At 43.2% G+C, this 20,221-nt stretch overlaps 1 protein-coding gene and 1 long non-coding RNA gene across 3 annotated transcripts in view; one reads left to right on the top strand and one right to left on the bottom strand.

Annotated features, from left to right (window-relative positions):
* Nucleotides 1-14,204, top strand: part of ADTRP (androgen dependent TFPI regulating protein) — a 30,251-nt gene extending 16,047 nt beyond the window's left edge. Inside the window, exons 4-6 of the mRNA XM_052697843.1 lie at nt 3,350-3,465; nt 7,976-8,127; nt 13,317-14,204. Coding sequence (XP_052553803.1) covers nt 3,350-3,465; nt 7,976-8,127; nt 13,317-13,360 — 312 coding nt within the window. The 3' untranslated portion in view covers nt 13,361-14,204. The remainder of the gene's footprint in view (nt 1-3,349; nt 3,466-7,975; nt 8,128-13,316) is intronic.
* LOC128087874 (uncharacterized) lies at nt 3,419-18,064 on the bottom strand. Of its 2 annotated transcripts, XR_008210046.1 has the most exons (5): nt 17,236-18,064; nt 15,896-15,990; nt 13,614-13,735; nt 10,390-10,512; nt 3,419-5,268 (listed from the first exon to the last, which is right to left on the bottom strand). It is a non-coding gene; the product is annotated as an uncharacterized LOC128087874 (long non-coding RNA). The 2 variants fall into 2 exon arrangements; XR_008210045.1 differs by having other exon boundaries at nt 15,896-18,064.
* Between the last annotated feature and the right edge of the window lie 2,157 nt (nt 18,065-20,221).

Raw genomic sequence — 20,221 nt, 5'->3', positions numbered from 1 at the left:
GCTCTTGTAAACATGCTCTGTTATTCAGCAGAAATTCTACCATCATTTTACCACTCATGGACAAACTGGCCTTGGCAGAAACACACGAAGTCACCAGCAGACTCTAGGATAGTACAGATACAAGGAAAGATTTCACCACACATTTTCCAAGCCAGCAATTGGTTTCTAGGTTGTACATGCAAAGAAAAGAGAAACTTCATATCCAAAACCAAAAGGTTAAACACTATCATTCTGAATGTGCATGAACTAACCGAGAACTATCTGTCTTGAGAAGTTATCTGCATGGCAATTATAAATGGCCCTTAACAGAGCACCCAGTTAACATACACAGTGACCTTCTAGCTAGGATAAGCTGAAAATGCATTGCTATGTAAAATTGGGTTAATGTATGGCAAAATACGTTTAGAGATCTACAATGATTTGTATAGAAAACACAGCACGTGCATTAATTAATTCTATACAAGTGTCATTATTAAACTTGGGAGGAGAAAAAGCCTTCCTACACTACAACAGATTACTTTCTTTTCATTTTCTGCTTTTTTCTACTTTTTTCTCTTTCTCCTTTTTCCTCTTCCAAATCAGGATAGATCCATGAGCTGAGAGAAACTGTTCACAAAACAAGAGGCAGGCAGCCTTACTCCCAAACAGTTTTCGTGCTCTTGGTGGTGGCAGCACTCTTCCAGTGAGAAAGAAACTTGTCTTCAGGCCCTTATAAATCAAGCAGAGCAGAAATCTGAACTTGTCCCTATCTCTTAACTTATTTCCAAAAGTTCCCATATTTTCAGCTTTGCTAGAGACTTTCAAACTTTTTTTGATCTACAGGCCCCTCAGTATTTTCTCTATCTCCTCCAACAGAGGAGGACCCAACAAAAAATAACTAGTTTAGCAGATCAGATTTTCTAAATCAACATATAATAAAAAGGAGAGCTTCCAACTGTCTCTCACAACCACTGCTGGTTTCCTAAACTTCTTCAGTGCCAACACGTGTGTTAGCATAGTGGGCTTGCCTTTGCTGCTCCCTGTGAGTGTAGCAGAGAGCACTGCTCTGCTGTCTGATGAGGTCAAAGTGCTGCAGAGGGATGTCTTGAGCCATCATCTGATGGAAGAGAGAAATTGAGAAATTGCAAATCAGGTGCCTTTCTCTCCTCTTTCTCTTTTCCTGCGGGATCCCCGTACTGTAAGACAGCACAAAGATGCATGAATTGCGACGGAGGATTGTTAAGAAAGTAGAGATGCTGGTGGTCATCATCATAGAATCATAGAATGACCTGAGGTGAAAAAGACCATAAGGGTTATCTGGTTTCAACCCCCCTGCCATGGGCAGAATCGCCAACCACTACACCAGGCTGCCCAGAGCCACAGTGGTCTTAGTTGTGACAGTGTTCTTACCAGAAAAGGAGACCCCCTGTTTCTCCATGCTTTCATCCTCTGCTTCTGCTTGCTCTTGCATCATCTTTGGAGTCTGCATGATAACCCTTGGTGAGCTGGTTCAGATCGTTAAGTAAGAGGAAAACTGAGGCATGGCAGAAACACATCCAACCTTTTCTCTTAGCTTCTTCTGTGAAGTGGTTGCCCAGCTGCCCTAGGACCTTGCTTCTCCACTTGTCCTTATGAAGTGTTTCCCAATATAAAGCCAAATCTCTCTTGAGGGAAACTGAGCCTATCACTCTTGGTCCTACTTGTGATGGATATGGAGAAGGCAGTCATCACAGTCATTGCTGTATCAGCATCTTAAGTCTTTAAAAGTCAATCTCATTTTCCTTTTCTCTCAAGATTCAATAATGTGTTTCTACTCGTCTTTGGGCTGCTTTCCCATTCATGCATTCTCTTGTCATTTGTGCTGTTCTTTCTCTGGGTGTGTTCCAAATTATTTGCCCCTGTCAAAATGGGGTGTCCTTGATGAGAGGTAGAATGCAAGCCAAAATTTCATGTGTGTCAAACAGAGTAGAACAGTAACTTCCCAGCTCTTACACACAACATTCCTGTTAATACTGTCCCAGAGCATCATATACTTTCTCTATTAAAGGAGCATCATATTGGAGAATTGTGCTTATTTAGTGTTCACTCTGAGAACAAAAAGCCCCAAACTGAGGAAATAAGTATATAAAATAACTCTTACCTGAAAACTGTTTGCCTTAACAAAGGATTATTTCACCAGGTCACTAATACTAAATTCTTCTCAGTACAGCAAAAATACAAGCAGGAACAACCAGCTTAAAGCTGTTTTAAGTGTTTAAATTAATTAAAGGACTAGCAAGGACATTTCTTGTTGCCCAAAGGAATTTTGTAGGCTGTTGCACATCAGATGAAAACCAGAACTTGTATCTACTTTGCAAAATGGACAAATCCACTGTGAATGGCTAACACCTAATTGTGAGGATGAAGAAGTTTTCTACCATAGCTGTCTTCCATGGGCATCTCATTTTTGCTTGATGACAAACAGTTGCCCACTCATAGAAAAAAAAACCCCAAAACCTAATTACCATTATGATGGTGGTACAATGCATAGATTTTGGAGTGACAGACAGTTACAGGGACCATATATGAAAGAAAGTGTATGCACTGGAGGCACTTTACTGGTTAAATTAGTGAGGGAATCGTTTGTACATCAACTATCAGGGTCGTAGAGCTGAAGAATATATTTGAGAAGCAGAACAGAAGAAAATATTGTACCAATAAGTGAGAGAAACAGGAACATCGAGTAAATATTTTCTCTCTGTTTTCTCTGAGAGAAAATATACTAACTAACTGAGACAGATGGGTTGTTTCGGTAGTGTGACAGCCAGGTATGAATAGCAACTCCTGGGGGTGCACTGGGGGTCTTGAGGGAGTATGTACAGTCAGCTGTTACTTGGCAGCGACAGACAAAAATGGCTGTCTGTCTCTGAAAGAAATAGATAAAAAGCATTTTCATCCATGCTGTACACGTGTGCATTTAGAGATCAGAGTGCATCTAAAGAATTTCATGTGTATTTGTGGGATCTCATACTACATACAGCATGCTACCATATCTTATACTCAGCACAGTTTCTGACAAACATAAACATTGAAAGAAATAGAACCACTTCCTTTGGACAAGGGGAGACATCATGCTATGCATCCAGCAGATTGTGACTTCACAGGGGAAACAAAAAATTACTAGTTCAGTGTTTTTCTTTTTTTTTTTTTCCTCTAGTTTTTAAATCTGTGCATCTTTCTCTGCTATCCTGCTCACCTTCTCCCATCAACTACCAATGACTTTGCAATAGTTTTCTCCTGTCAAACCATACCCTTTGCCCACATGCCAGCTCTTGAGCTTTGCGAGCAGTGCTGCAACCATTCTGTGACACACTCTTTTTTTTCTCTGCAGCACACAGCTGTATTACCACTTGCTCTTCTGGAAATCCTTGCCACACCGCATCGCTACCCAGCAAAGAAGAAGGGACTGTTCCTGTTAGGCTGTGCCTCTTTTCTTTATGTCAGTTGGTAAGAACCACGTACTTCAGAACACATACTTCAAGTGATTTGCTTTGTACAGCAAGGCCACACTCTACATATATGCTAAGTTCCCTCTCAGACAACAATCTGGTCTGTAGATAAGCCATTTAAACACCAGGTGAGGCTCATGAAGATCATTTCCAGATGCAGGCAGAGTGGGTTTCTTCTAAGTACAGCTGCTGAGGCCACACCTGGTATCCCCTGCTCTTTCATAGCCTCTTAAAAGAAGACCCTACATTATCAGAAACATCAACTCTCAAAGTCCAGTAGCCAGGGGAGCAGGAAAGGAGCAGAAGTCAGTTTTATATCTCACAAAGGCATGACGCTGGATTTAGAAAGTTTGAAAGTGATATTCAGAGGCAGGTGGGAAGTAATGGGTACTGAGGAGGCATCTGTCCCACTACCACCTCCATCTGCACTGGTGGACACTGCCTACATTGCCAGCAATGTGCCCAATTTTATCACCACCCTGTCTGAGAGGGTCCTGTCCACAGCCCTCCACCCACTTCCTCTACGTGCTGCACACCCCTGGAGCTGTGTTTGCACCCGTTCCTGCTCATAGCATCCAGGTTATGGGCAGCTGCTAACATTTCAGATCACTCTGAGACTCAGCTCTGGAGTACATCTGCATAGTTTCAGGGTACGCTCACCCAGAGTTTTCTGAGAAGCAGCTGGAACCACGCAGGGATCCAGCCTTCCCACTTCCATCCACCCATCAGATGAGAGTAACCTCAGCCCACTGTTTGAAATACAGGAACAGAAAAGAAGCGGCCCAGATGAAACACTCCCGTGATGTGAGACCCGTAGGAGCGGCTTTGGAAGCAGCAGACTTTAGCTCTATGTTATGCAACCCAGTTTGGAGCCATTTATCCTAATCCGGCCCACAGCCTAATACTATTATAGCTGTGAGAGACGCGTTTCCCTGCCAAGTCCTTTCCAGTCAGTCCCACCCGATGCCCATGAGGAAGCCTGAAGCACACAGGACTACCACCTCCTCTGGCTCCCCAGCAAGCACTCTGTCTCAGCCTTGTAGGGCACAGGTGGATGCAGAAGCAAACTGCTGTGTGCCATGCCCATAGGACAACCTCTCCTGCCCCCTATTTCCAACCAGGGAATGATAACAGTGGGGTCAAGCTTTCACAGATCCTGTTCAGTTAGAAATTGATCCAACTGCTTGTTTCAGTCCTTCTCGTATCTTCTCTGAATTGGCCTTGCATGCCTCTGGGCTCCTTGTTGTGCTTGACTCCTGTGGCCCAGGGCCCTGGTACCTGGATCTGGGCTTCTTGGGAGTACAGCGCTGTTGCTTTCCCTCCTTCTGAGACAATGAGGAATCTCCCATCTGCCTTCCTTGTTCCTGAAGCCAGAGACAAAAGCTTCCAACTAACAGAAGAGGTTTTCAGTCTGTGTACTTAACATGTGCACATATTTTACTGTTGGAGCTGCAACCTGCTGATTAAATAACCCCATTTGGGTGCCTTATGTTTCACAAGCAACACAGAGTGCTCCCTTAAAGCCTCTTTTTGAGTTGTCACTGTTGTCATCACACTGTCCATCTCTAGTATCGATGGGCTGAGTGCTGCCAGGTCCCTCCAAGGCAGTGAGAAATCAAGCAGTTTGTGACTTTTTGCACCAGATTCTTGCCTCTGATAGCTTTGAACACCCATAGGATTAAAAAGAAAAGGCAGCTTCCAGTATAGGTCATCACGGCAAAGAAAACTGCTCGGTATGTTAATTCTTGCACGGATGGATCTTGCATCTCCTGCCTTATTCTTGGAGTCATCACACTGAAAGCTGTGAAGAATATATACATTTCGGAACTGTCATTCTAAATCTTGGAAAGGAGGTAACAATAGCAAGCTCTTTCCCATTTCAGTGGCAATATCAATTTAGCAATAAAGATCAGGATAAAATAAATCTTACTCCTCACAACTGTGCATGTGTTTTTGGAGAAAAGATCAAACTACCAATGTAAGGGAATATAAATCATTACAGATTGCACACCATCTATAAAGACCTAAACTACTAAAAAAAAAAAAAAAAAAAATCTAGAAACTGATGGCTTTCTTAAAATATGCCCATATTTCATCTCTGTTAGGAATCAAAATGTTTTTCTTTTACTGTATGCTCATTGTCAGTTCATAACCTTTTAATTTTGCATTAACCACCACCTCAGAAAACTCATATGTGGCCAATATGTTCTCCTTTCTGGATCTTCCCATTCAACGATTTCCTAGGGAACCATTTTTATTTTTCCTCCAGTGAATGCAGAGCTCCCATTGACTTTAATGGTCAGATAACAAAAGCATCAAACTGCCTTCTCAGGCTGCTGCGCATCACTTTCCTCCAGTATCTAAATGTTGTCCTCAGTCTCACAGCAGTGTGGCAGCTTGGGTTATACCCAGTTATATTGGGTTTTCTCAGTCTATGTCCTCCATAATTCTGGGCATCATACAGTTCTAAACTCTCACTGTAAAAGCTTGCTAAACATTGAAATTTGGTGTAACCAAATGTTCAGAATAATCGACTTCTGAACACTGCATGTATGTTTAACAGCTGATTGCCCACAAGAAAGAGGCAACGTGCATTTGCAAGTTGTTGGGTTGCATTTTATGAAATCCCTAGCAAAATAAAATAAAATGAAATAAAAATCTGTCAACCATTCTGTAGTCAAAATGAATAAACTCATGACCCTAAATGTATGTCCCAAGATAAAACCCTAGCTACACACGGCTTCCATCAGGTCAGGAAGCTGAAAGAGCTTTAGTGCTTCTGAACAGTCGAGTCATTTTTTAAGTTCAAAATTTCCAGTGGAAGTGCTTCCTATCAGGCACTCCAGCCAGCTAAATTAGATCAAGATAATCTAGTTCCTCAATATATAAAGGCACTTTTTCACTCTGTTTTACTGTTTGAGATGTATTAAGAAAACAGCAGCCCCAGTACAGTGAAGAATGCATATGGATATCTGTACTGCACAGGCTTCAGTTAGCACCTGGTCTTTGACATTCCTACTCATCTTTCCCTGGCCTTTGCACAGGCCTTTTTCTCTTTATGGCTGTACTGCAGCCCAGGTTGTTGGATGAGAGAACCTCTCTTGAATCTGGAAAACCATAGAATCATAGAATCGTTTGAGTTGGAAAGGATCCTTAAAGATCATCTAGTCCAACTCTCCTTCATTCAACAGGGGCATCGGGTTGCTCAGAGCCCTGTCCAGCCTGACCTTGAATGCCTCCAGGAATGGGACATCCACCACCTCTCTGGGCAAATGAATCTGCACACTTCACATCTTCATGCAAAGACAGCTCTGTCACTAACCCTGACATCTCTCCAATCTACCTCTTCCTTTTCTTCTTGTAGAAACAAGAAGCCATCCTTTCAGCCACGTTTTATTCCTCAGCACTCTTTAAAGGCTTAGTTCTGTGACATGCTGGTAGCACAACCGGTTTCCACTTCTCTCCCTGAGGCATGATGCAAGGCAGGGCACCTTTAGAGAGTGCCATGGTGTTCCCATGTCAGCACTGGTAGTGGGAAGTACTCAACAGGTGTATTCTCCAGTCAATAATTAAATCTTTTTAGGATTCTTTCATCCCAGGTGACCATTTTAGGTAAGTTCAGCCCTATCCTATAAAGGCACAGCCTCACAGAAATCACTGGAGATCTGCCATATATTTTATATTCTTTACATATTCCATTCAAATATATATCTAGACACCATTTTTATGTTCTTAAATCTAGGCACTTGCTTCCATCCACTCTTATAAACTATGAGTAATGGAAGAAATAGTATTAGTGAACTGGCAGCAGCCACAGATCTCATCTTAAGAGAAGAAAAAGGCAGAAAGAGAGGGCCTACTTCAGACAGTCATTCTCTTCTTTTTCATTCTTTCCTTCTTCCAAACCAGTACCTAGCAATTGGTCCTGGAACAAGAGAGCAAAGTGAGTACATCTCTTTCCTACCCACTTGTTTCTCCTCTCCTAATTTTGGACCTAAGAGAATAGTCCATGCCCTGTCATCTCCTGAAATCTCTTCTTACTTTCTAAAGCATTCAACACCAGCAGGATAGAAAGAATGAGAAACAGCACCTCTGTTACCATAGACCCTTGGATTCTAGATAGGGACTGAAAAATCAGTAAATAAAGAGCAAAAAACCTATTAGGAGCTTATTTGAACAAGCCTCACTTCTATACTGAAGTGCACACCTGTATTTCTGAGCATTTTACTATTTTACTGCTGTTTTACTGTTTTAATAGCCAATGCCACCAAGGTGACAGCAGAACACCGTGTGTATTTCAAGCTGCACCAAAATCCATCTAATTTAGCAATGATTCAAGTGTGCTACACAGCAAATAGCCCAAATATTGAGGAGATGCATCAACAGCTGAGCTAATCTTCTCCGTATCAATACTGTTTTGATAACATGGCCCTTTAGAAGCCAGAAATCAACAAATGATTCTTCTGACTGAATAGCCCTAACCAAATGTTGTTTTTCCTCTCACCCAGGGTCCTATGGATTTATTTTGTAACAGGAGAGTGGGTGTACCCTCTCTTTGCTTCATTCAGCCCAGCTGGGCTAGGAGCCTTTTTCATCAGTAGCCTTGCCATCGTCGTCTGTTTCTACAATTTTGGAGAGTTCCTAAACCGTATGATATGGGGTCAGTCCAATTTTTTTTATTTATTTCCATCCATATTAGAAAAAATAAAAGGAATTCCTATGATCACCAAGGCAGGTGGGGAGAAGGACAAACATACACTGGGGCAGGGAGTGACTTCTGGATAGAGATTGCCAGGTCCTAAGAATTTAGTAACAAACAGGACAGACGAGAAGGCTGCCAACTCTGCCAAACAAAAAGAAATATCTGGGCCAGTTTTCTCCAATGTGGCTTGAGAAGAGCCTCCCACCAGCATAATCACTGTATTTTGAATTCCTTCTCAAACGGTGGTTTGGAGAAGCAAAATAGCTCTGCCTAAAACCCTCTTACCTATGTCGTATGGTGTTTATCAGACTCAGGAATGGTTTACTAAGAATTTATAGGAAGGCATTAGTCTAGCCAAGCGAAAGCTTTGTGAATGCAGCAGCACTTTGGGAAGTTTTAATTGGCTGTTGAAAAATCTCCCTTTGGCTTCAGTAGAGGCATGACCAGTAATGCTTTAAAGAAAATGAAAGTCAACCTTACTTGGATAAATGAGCAGTTAGGAGAAACGATGTCTCTTAGAAGGACAACACTGGAGGAGCAAAGAGAACTGATGAAGCTTGAGAGTCTGGTGTGGGACTTTATTATTATTAATTATTTTCCCTTCTGGTTGCCTCTTTCCTTTTTCATTCAAGATTAAGTTTTTGAGGATGAAAGCGTTTCTGTCAAGAAAACGTGTGTATTTTATTTAGGACAAATGTGTGAACATTTGCAATTTCTTAAACTAGATTTCTGATGAAAGAAAAAGCCCTGCAGAAACACCTCTGAAAGTAAATAAGACAACCTCCCTCTGTTCTCAGGGAGCATTTGATGCCTGATCCATTTTGTGAAGTCTCACATGCCTGTCAAGCCAAAGTGGAGTGTCTGTAGCTAGTCTCTCACCAGCCGAACCCAGCTACCTCAGAGCAGCAGATTGAATTTCAAATGTGCTGAATAACCAAGTTCAGTGGTTCATACCTTTGCAAACAAGACACTTGCTCTACATACCAAGTTTGGAAATTTTGGATGAATTTTATTCTTGCATAAATATGATGCATGATGAGGATTCTGAGTAACTGAAAACAGATCTGCAGGCACTCTGCACTAGCTCTAGTTAAAGAGGCACTGCATAGATAGCAACCATTACTATGAGTAATTTCTGACCTCTCTGTTGAATCAAACACCACGACACAACCACCACAAGACAGCTTAGGTCTCGTGTTAGATATCAGGTTTTGTATTAGTTAAGAATCAGATTTTTTTTCACAATGAATAGGTAGTAACAATTTCAAGTCTAGAGTGTGTGCTAGTGTAATTGCAGATCATATATATGTTATATATATATATATATAATTCTCTGTTTATGTCTGATGTGCCCTCATACTCCATGAAGGCCCTCTCCATGTGCTGGATGTCTCTCCATTTATATTTTTCACTTTCCCCTTACTTCTTTAAATGCATCCTCAGCTGCTTGTCTCCAGGACTGATGGCATTACCTAGATTTACAGCACACTGATACTAAAAGCTGCAAGCTACACCCCAATAGCTGGTCCCTCTGTGGTATCTGAGCCTGCAGTATGATTACATGGGGGCTTTGGGAGGAATAACATCTCGATGAGCTCCTGCCCACCACCTCCAACTCCTTCCTACTCCACCACACATGCCTGTTTCTTGTGAGCAGGGGTTTGTTTTTAACGCAGATAATTTTGCCGATCCATTTCCCGGCTGTGTCCACCCAAGAGAAAGGCAGGACTTCCTTAAGCTGGTATTGATAACAAGATCCCAATAGTGTTGAAACACAGCCAGAGGGAAGGTATTCCAAATTACAGTGTGCCAGAGTCTTAATGTATTCCTGACTGAAACAAATCTGCTCAGCACTGCCAGAGTAAAAACAGCTGCAAATAGAATGAAGATGCAATTCCAACATACCTTTCTTCTTGCAGCAAAAATGCCTCCACGTACTTTTTTTTTTTCCATCCTCCCCTTTCCCATCTCACTTTCTCATCACAGTTAAGAGATGATACAGTTAAAATAAGTGGGTGGAAAGAAACACACACACACATGAAACAAGACCAAAAAAAACCCAAAACCCAAACCAACAAAGCAAAGCAATTTGCAGTGGGAAAGGACAAAACCTGCCTGGGCTGCTGCTGGCTGAGACTCTGCCTAGAGCAATGGAGATAAGCTGTGCTTATTTGAAGAGGCAAGAAGTGATTAGCAAATAGCTCAGTGAGAGCATCACACCTGGCTTCCTGGAGCACTCGCATCCTGGGGAGAATTGTAGGCAGCAAATGAAGCTTGTCCCACAGCACTGTGCTCCATAAGGATTCTGCCACGTTCCTCTGTAGCTTCAGGCCACCACCACTTCTGCCAAAACAAAAGAGCATCAGCTATGTAAATGTTTACTGTTTTTTCCACCCATAAAGGTATATTTAGCTCCAAATTATTCCAAAGTCCAAGGATAACGACTTTCAGCTTAGGGCATGTCATTTCAAAGCTATGTCCTGTGCTCCACCAGAGAGATGCAGCATCATTTCTGCGAGCTAAAAATGCAGGCTGTTTAATAACATAACCCTGTTTTTTTCCTTTTCAGAACAGCCCAAAGATGCCAGATCCTAAATTTGTTTTATTATTTATAGACAAACTGCCTCATATAGTATTAGAGGCTTTAAAAATGTATTATTTCTCACTTGCCTTTCCCTCCAGTCGCACAGTTGGATTCATGGTAACTAAGGCAACCCAGCTGCACAGGCCGAGAGGCACAGAAAATAGTACCAAGTAATGACTTTTTTTTTTGTTTGTTGTAAATCCCAGAGTTTCTGGAGTGCTAGACAACGTTGAGTAATACAGAAACTCCAAAGAGGATAATTGGAAACAATGGGCTGATTCTTTCATTGCCATACATTTACCTCAGCCCAAGAATTTGGCTGCAGGGTCAGGGTGCCAAAGATGAACTGTGTGATAGCTTCTCTCATTCCTGACGGGTAGGAAACATCGTGCAGGCAACTTTGATCTGCAAAACTAGAACCCTGAACAGCAAAAGCTAAGCAAGCTTCCCTCAGGTTTTGCTCCAGCTGAGACAAACAGATCCTCAGGATCAAAGTTCTCCATTGCAGACAAAGCAACATTTCAGATGAGGTCTCTGGCACCAGCATTTGAAGATGCAGAGGATTCATTTGCCTTTTGTCTAGCAGGTCTGATAAAACGTTCAGCAGCTGTTTCATTTTCATGTTGTGAAGTGCAGGTGAACAGGAGCAATAGGTGAGCAACTAGCAACAGCCTCAGGCGTAGATGAATGTGCGCTTGCAGAACCTGTAGGAGCTCCTGAATGCTTTGGAAAGCCTTAGCTGAAATATATTCACCCAAGGCTAAGCTAAAATTAGAGGGCAATCTTCTCGTTAACATATTTTCCCTCTTCTTTTTGAAGCACCTCTGTGCAAAATATATTTTACAGAACCATATAACTGGTTTTAGGAGCTGGGTTGTTTTCCCTGGCTTTTATTTTTGTTCTTACGTACTTGTGAAGCCAAGCTCCCTGAATACAGAGTGCTCAGCTATTGGGATACACAGCCTGCGTGGTGGCAGAGGAACCTGCACAATACAAAGTAATACCTCCATACAATTGAAGTCTTGACACCTCCTGAGCAGCTACTGAGTTGAGATTGCAGAAAGCCAAGTGGCAAACGAAGGGGTACAAAGCAAAGCTGTGTGGGTTGAGGAGTCATCCTACCATTGTGCTGGCTCACAAACAGCAGCTTTATTACGAACCCTAAAATGCTGATGCTCTGCAGGTAATTGTCAGCATAGAGACAGAACCGACCCTTCATTTTGACAGTCCTCTTGTTTCTGTAGGGTCCAGCAGGGATTTTTAAACAGAGCCTCTTTTCCAGAATATATCTTCATTTGTTCTATCAAGAGCATTTGTTCTATTGAGCCTTTAGGACTGGAGAGTAACAGTCCAAAGTATATCCATTTATTTCAGTGAACGAAAAACGTTTTTGTCTGCAGTCTCACAGTATTGCCAGTGACGAAGGGGACTCACCTGTAAGAGGGTTTAACAGGCCCGAGTTTGCAAGCCACGTACGAATACCCACTTTTGCCTCATTCATTCATCCTAGTTATGCCACAGGCTCGTGATGGCATATTTATATCTGTCATACTTGCCACTCCCCCGAGCTGCAGATTACCCCTTGGTACAGGAGTTCAGCTGTTTAAAGGGAACCCACACCATCTGTCACGAGCCCTGGTGGTGCTGACAGGTTTATCTGATGATCTGCAGGGGAGAGAGGGACACACAGGCGGAAGCTCAGGCGACCCGGGGCTTAGAATTTCATCACTGCAGGGCAAATACAAACAGGTGTTTGCTAATATGCTGTCTCTGGCCCCATAGGCTGATCTGATACTCCCTGCAGTCTTTGTACTGGTCAGCACTAAATGCTCACAGGACCGTTTAGGAAGGAAGAAATGCCAGGACTTTGTTACTTATCAGGTCAACCACCACATGCTACGCAGGCTGGAGATAAATACAACCCAGCAATTACAGTGTTTCAGGCCCTTTGAGGGCTGCAGACAAAATACAGCACCTTTAAAAAGGGCTCCCTGTAAGTGATCATCAGCACAGAGGAACAGGGGCTGCGACAGCGCTTCAGATGATAAAGGTACCCCAACATACTTGGTTATGGCCATGCTAGGTGCCCATGGCAGTACAGATGCTCTCAAAAAGCTGTGGTTCAGCAGTAAGTCCTGTGCCATCCTACAGATATCCCAGCTGCTTGGATTCATATCTGCTGCCTTTTCAGAGGTGCTTTATTTTGAAAGCTTCTCACATGTTGTTACAGCGAACAAGGCTGCTCAGTGGCAGATGCTTTTTTCCACTAGTGAAGCACCACTATTCCCAACCAAGGATGTGGTCCTTGGCAGATTGTAAGTCCCTCTTGCAGAAACTGAGTAATCCCTTACTTGCCAGGGACATCCCAAGCTCCTTTGACTCCTGAAGGCAGCTGGTCTAAGGCATTTTGCTCCTAATCCCCACCGAGCTCAGTTCCTGCTGGCAGGCTGGGGACAAGTTCACAGCCACCTCCCAGCAGCATGCCTGAATTTATCTGAGGACTTCTCACTCTGTTCTACCTTTTTTTTTTTTAAACATTCTTTTTTCCTCTGCCTTGGAACAGGAGATTCAATAGTAATACTGGACTACAAACGGAAAGGCAAGTGAACGCTCCTCTTCAAGCCAAACAATCTCTCCATGAATGCTGAAGCCATGAAGTAGAGGAAAATAAATGCAGCTGTGATAAATCCTTTCTCCAATGCGTTGCAGCTTCTGGTGAAGCCATTATGTCATCAGACATATGGAAAACTGGTGGAAAATGTGAAACGTTTGCCTCTTACATGATAACTCCGCAACTGCTATGAATCAGAAAATCGTGTTCATCTGTTTACACAGATTTCTCGTCTCTTGCACAACGTACATCGGGATGTGTCCACGGCTAAAACTTGTCACTGGTAAATGAACTCCCTCACAAGTTGGCACCACACCGTGAAGGACCTGCGCATGCAAGCCAGCTCTTGTTTGGATTGCCTTTCATCAAGTCTGGAAGAAATTAAGACGAGGGATAATTTTAACACTGCTGCGACTTCCAAGCTAGATAGATAACAAATTGGGCTAACAAGGACTGCAATTAGGAATGTTTGCTCAGAAAGTTCACCACAAAGCCAAATTCTTCTAATGAGAAACATTCGGGAATATTAACGTGCAAAATATCCCCCCTTCCACATTAATATGAAATCTGAACGCAACTTTTTTTCCTTTTTCTTGGTTTCAGTTAATCTTGTAGCAAAAGTAACCTAATTATACCGACTGTATGATTGCTTTGACAGAAAGCACGTTAATTTAAAGCACTGTTTAACATAAAGCTGCCTGCCATATAATTACACCCCATTCACATGTTTACTAAACTCGCTCAATATAGTTGATTTCTGTTATTAGCCCCAACATCTTGTTAACATCTATAACACTGGAGATGTGCTTTGGAAACTGCAATAAACAGACAAAACTGGCAGTGGTGTAAGCACTCCTTCATGGTCAACGTGAACGGAAGGGATCTCTGTTATTAGCGTTGCGTTTCAATGAGGATTTGAAACCAGCTGCAATGCTTCTGCCTTCACTGCCCAAACCCATAGCTCACAGTTACTGCACACACAGTTCACCAGGGTCTTATTCTCATCTTTTTCGTGCTGCTGTAGCTTAAGAAAAACAAAACATGTTGTAAGCTGCCTGTGAGCAATAAGAAATTATGTGTATGTACATTTGTTTTTCTCAGGTGTTAAGCACCTAAGTTCTAGACTGGGTAGTTTACATGTTAGAAAGAGGCTGCAAACGGACTATATGCAGTGAGATACATGTGCACATGTATACACAGTTTTCCTGTTGAAGGAGAGAGAGGAAAGGGTTCAGCTAAAAGATGCTGGTCAGAGGAACTATTTCTGAGAGGCAGACAGAAGAAAGCCATGCAGTGAGTTAGGGAAGAGGAGAGAGTTCAGGCTACTCCTTATATGGCTATTTCTTTTTTGTTTGTTTGTTTGTTTCTTGTTTATTTTTTTACTGATAACCTAATGCAAGCATTTTAAATGTTGGAAGCTCAATACAAAGCCTGGGCCCTGACAATGGGACTATTCTTTCCCCACCTACCAGCTAGAGGATCTGAAGGGCAGACTGGGCTCCTGCTGTGGCTTTTAAGGCTGAGGACCTTCCTGCTGGACTGCAAAAGCGTGAGGAGGATCGCTTGCATTCATTACTTGCTTTAGTGAGGACTCAAGGAAGGCTCTGCTCTGCCATGTTCCACATGCTGCCTGGAGGAGGGAGAGGCTGGGTCTGGGTTATGTGCTTTGAGAGGAAGATCAGCAATGCTTGTCTCAAGAACACGAACGGCAGGATCTCAGCTTTGCTTTGCTCCTTTTTCTCTAATGCACACACAAAGCTGCATATGGGAAAAACTGTACATTGTTGATCACAAACATTTTCCCTACAATTTCAGAAGGGCTCTGGGCAGCCTGGTCTGGTGGTTGGTGACCCTGCACACAGCAGGGGGGTTGTAACTAGATGATCATTGTGGTCCTTTCCAACCCAGGCCCTTCTATGATTCTATGATAGGCTTCTCTGAGGAACACTGGTCTTTGTGACATTTACACTAGATTTTTCTTTCAGCCTCTCTCTCACACGTTTTGTTTTGAGTAAGCATGCAAAGTCAGTCAGAACTGTTTATTTATAGCAGCAGATTTTCATGGCTGTATAAATTAGAAATTATTACTGAATGAGATGCCCGCCTACACACACAGTGCAGCCGTACAGGAATCCTTTCATGCTGCTCAACAGTACACAGTCTGGAACGGGAGGGAAATGACCTGCTCCCAGGTAAATGAAGGGGCTGCTGCATAAAGCCTTGGGCAAAAACACAGCAATTAATATTTCGCCAACACTATGTGCAATCTGACAACCACAATTACCTAATACTCCTTAGACCTGCCACTTTTGTTCGGCAGAGAGAAAATGAAGGTTTAAATTCACCAGAGGAAAAGCACATAAAAAAACAATCTACCACCACAACCTATCACTGGACTTTTTTTTTTTTTTTCTTTTTTACAAAATTGTTTGTGCTTTTCTGTTTTCTTTTGAGAGAGAGCACTGGTAAACATAAAAGGGATTGCTGTTTGTGGCAGAGCAGCACCACATGGACCTATCCCATACACTCACCCCAAGCTATTTCCAGCAGCAGCAGCAGCTGGGGACAGTCTCCACCATGTTGAGGAGCTTCCATCCCAACTCATGCCTTCGTCACCAGTTTACTTCTACAAAAAGCATAGACATGCTACTTTATTCCCTCTCCAATTTCCCACATGGATTTCTTTGTCTGGGTCCCTGCCAGGGTTTTAAGGTCAAGATTCAACCTCAACAACATAACTGAGTGCTGTTCATACAACCATGGCATTGTTTGAGTTGGAAAGGACATTTGAAGGTCACCTATACTCCAACTCCTCTGCATTGAAAAGGGACAGCTGCATCACGCTGCTCAGATCCCCATCCAGCCTGACCTTGAATGTCTCCAGGTATGGGGTTTCTACCACCTCTCTGGGCAACCTGTTCCAGTGCCTCACCACTGTTATTGTAAAAAAACATCCTACTTACATGCAATCTAAATCTCCCCTCTTTTAGTTTGAAACCATTTCCCCATGTCCTATCACAACAGACCCTGCTAATGACCCTGTCTCCTTCTTTCCTATAGACTCCCTTTAGATACTGAAAGGTGGTGGCTCTCAGATCTCCCAGGAGCCTTCTCTGCTCCAGATGGAGCAGCTCCAGCTCTCTCAGCCTATTCTCACAGGGGAGGTATTCCATCCCTTGCATCATTTTTGTGCCCCTCTGGACATGCTCCAACAGATCCTGTACTGAGGACTCCACACCTTGACACAGTACTTCAGGTGAGGTCTCACCAGCACACAGCAGAGGGGCAGGATCACCTCCCTTGACTTTTATCTCCCACTTTTAGGGGTTGTGATGATCCATGTGCAAGACCTTGCACTTGACTTTGTGGAACATCATGAGGTTCACCTGAGCCCACTGCTGAAGCCTGTCTAGGTCTCTCTGGATGGCATCCTGTCCCTCAGGCATGTTGACCACATCACACAGCTTGGTGTCATCTGCGAACTTACTGAGGGTGACTTAATCCCACTATCAGTGTCATTGATGAAGATGTTAAGAGCAGCAGTCCCACTACAGATCCCTGAGGGACACCACTCATCACTGATCTCCATCCAGACATTGAGCCATTGACCACCACTCTCTGGGTACGATCTCATAACCAGTTCCTCATCCACTGAGCAGTCCACCTATCAAAACTATATTTTTCCAATCTGGAGAGAAGAATGTTATGGAGAACCATGTCTAAGGCCTTACTGAAGTCCAGATAGATGACATCAGTGTCTGTTCCCCTGTTCACACAGCTACGTCATCATAAAAACCAACAAGAATGATCAGGCAGGAGATGCCTTTGGTAAAGCCAGCCTGGTTCTCCGGTATCACCTGTTTCCACTCACCTTAGCACAGCTTCCAGGAGGACCTGTTCCATGATTTCCCCAGCATGGAGGTGAGGCTGATAGGCCGGTAGTTCCCTGGGTCCTTCTTTCCATTCCACTTAAAGATGGGTACAGCTTTGCCTTTTCCTCATTCACCAGAGACCACCTGACTGCCAAGATGTTCCAAATGTAATTGTGAATGGCTTGGTCACTGCATCAGCCAATTCCCTCTGCACTCTAGGATGCATCTCTTGGGACCCATAGGATGTTCAGGTTTCTCGGGTGGTTGTGAACTCGACCTTCACTTGCAGTGGGAGGGAGATTGCTTCTCCAGTCCCCACTTTCTGTTTGAGGGATGTGCAAAGAATATTGCCAGTGAAGACTGAAGCATAAAAGCTGTGGAGTTCCACAGCCTTCCTGTCTGCCTGCCTGTTCAAAGCCTTCAGTGGAACTTGTTGAAGATCTACTCTTTGATAATTAAGGGGCTGGAATCTGGCATGCAGAAAATATGCATTTGTGTTCTACCAAAGCATCTAAAAAAGTTGTCCAGGGAGGTTAAAATTCAATTGGAGACCTTGCCTTCACTTGGCAGAGCACATAATTAAATACTTGGTGCCACAAAATTACCCATAGACCCTCTGCGGTATTGGGAAGAGGAGGCTTAGAGTCGTCCATGAGAGCCATACAAACACCCATTTCCCAGGCAAGGTATTCAATAACTACTGGAATAAAACCACCGTATTCATATATGAGTTCATAATCCTTTTTGTTCCTGTTTATCTTCGCTACTTAACCACTCATCCCATAGGAAGATGCTACTGGCTGCCTGGTTCTTGAGCTAAAGCCACGTCTCGCTCTTCACTAGCCGTCCCAGCAAAAGGAACTCGAGTTGAGCCCCTTGGTTTCGCGGTAGAACGTGACACTGTGATTTTTGGGAGGGATTTTCCAATTTCCAGAGGCCCGGGCGGGCAGAGGGCAGGGGCGGCCGGACCCGCGGTTACGAGGCGTTACAGCGCCACCTGGCGGCCGGCCGCCGGAGCAGCGCCGCCCCGGGAGAGGCTGCGTTTGGTTTCCTCACCCGCACCCAGCGCTTCCCACCGCGTTCACACCCCCCGCAAATGCATAGCTTAAAACGGATCACGGCTTTCTGAGGAACAGCCCCTCCTGGCTTTAAGCTGCCACCTCGCTAAAGCAGCCTCCTTGTTGCTAGCTGCCAAATAACAGCCATTGCTCCCGGAGTATCTTGCCAGCAATAATACAGAACGTGACTGCATTCCCACTCTTGTCTTTGCAAAAGTACTTATTTCCAGGGTTGACTGTGACTGGTGTGCAGCACAAATAAACCAGAAAGGAGCAGAACAACTTGGAACACATGCAGAAACATTGGGAGTGGAGGAAGCAGGAAGAAGACAGAGGCAGGGGATGCAAGAGGGAAAAACACGAGGAGAAAGAGTTCACACATTAAAAGCTTGCAGAGTTTTAAGGGGCTGTTCTGTGTTGCTGCCTCGATAGCTGAGAGCAGAACACGAGTATTTAGGTACCACATCCCTGTGCTTATGCATCTCAGAATTTTATGTTATTCTTGAGCACGAAGTTACACGCTTACACAATTAGTTCCACTTTTATACTGCTCTGATTTGAGAGAGAAAATACATTTCAAAGAGGGGAAATGTAAAGAAAGCTGAGGTGATTTTTGTCCTACCGCTTCTTTCTTTAACTCTTCCTATGGAAAAGCTTTGTTAAAAAGCATTTTCCTGTGTTAGTTCTCAAGAAACAAACTTGAATAACAGTTTGTAAGGTACCATAAAATGATGACCAGGGTTGGCTGGAAAATGTGAAGGCAAAATATCTGAAAACCATAGGTATCTGATTCTCTTTCTTAGCAACTGAATTTATTTATTTCCTGCCTGAAGCCCAGAAAGTGAAGGAGCAGCTTGCCTTTTGTGCTGTTAACAGCCCAAGTCACAGCTAAGGCACCTTGGTCATCCAGGAGAACTTTGTATTGTTGTTTCTGCATATTTCTAGATACAAAATAAAGGTGACAGTCTCTATGCCATCAGTCATTCACTCTCTGTAGTTTTACATTTCTCTCACTGATAAAGAACACCCTGAATGAAAGGAAAAATCCACAGACATACATACGGTTCATGGTGTGAAATTGTGACTTTCAAGTTTTCATTCACATCTTGTCATCAGACATCTCAGTCATTCAAAATCTGAGTTCTGGACTCCGATCAAATAGAGCTCTGAACTTTAACCTAAGTTCTGAATCATAAATGTAGCAAAACCAGAATGGGCCAAAAATATCACCTCAGCTATCTCAGATGGCAGCTATTATCTAGTTTTTATTTTCAAAGTACAACTTGAATATCTGGCAAACACTAAAGCTGATTTCTATGTAATGCTATCCAATTACACAATATTTACTAACCACAGCATATTTGTTGCTGGCAAAATGCTGCGTATGCTTGCTGTAATGGGCCTCTGTTTGGCCATCGCTGGGTATTTGATGAATGATCTGTGGCATTACAAGGTCACAGAAGAATAGAAGAGAAACACCGAAGAACAAAAAATAAGAAAAGGAAACAAAAGTCAGGCCCCAAGAGGCCAAAAAGACCAGACTGTGAGGGAGACAGTTATGCTCTCTTTAAATGTGAACATACCTTATAAGGGAGAAAAATACCAACATATTTAAAGCACTGTAGGCAAAGCCTGTGCCATTCAGCAGCCCTGTCCCTTTCAGAGCAATTTTTGTATATGCAACCCTAGACAATTCCTCTTGACACAGTACAGCCCAGGCAAGCATAAAGGTTGGACACATGCCTCACACCTTGCAGAGGGTGCACTGCGTGAATAGGAATTGTCTACGGCCCTATATGCAAAGGATGCTCTGAAATTAATGCCTCCTAATTATTTCCATTGAGACGACAACAGCTACAAAGAGCTCAATAACACTACTAAAGCAAATTCTCAACTACAAAACACTGCTTTTCAATACAGTCATCAC

Source organism: Tympanuchus pallidicinctus, unplaced genomic scaffold (assembly GCF_026119805.1).
Source record: "Tympanuchus pallidicinctus isolate F22 unplaced genomic scaffold, pur_lepc_1.0 scaffold31, whole genome shotgun sequence".
Taxonomy (NCBI): Eukaryota; Metazoa; Chordata; class Aves; order Galliformes; family Phasianidae; genus Tympanuchus; species Tympanuchus pallidicinctus.
The sequence above is the reverse complement of the archived record's forward strand: the minus strand, read 5'-3'. Positions and strand labels throughout refer to the sequence as shown.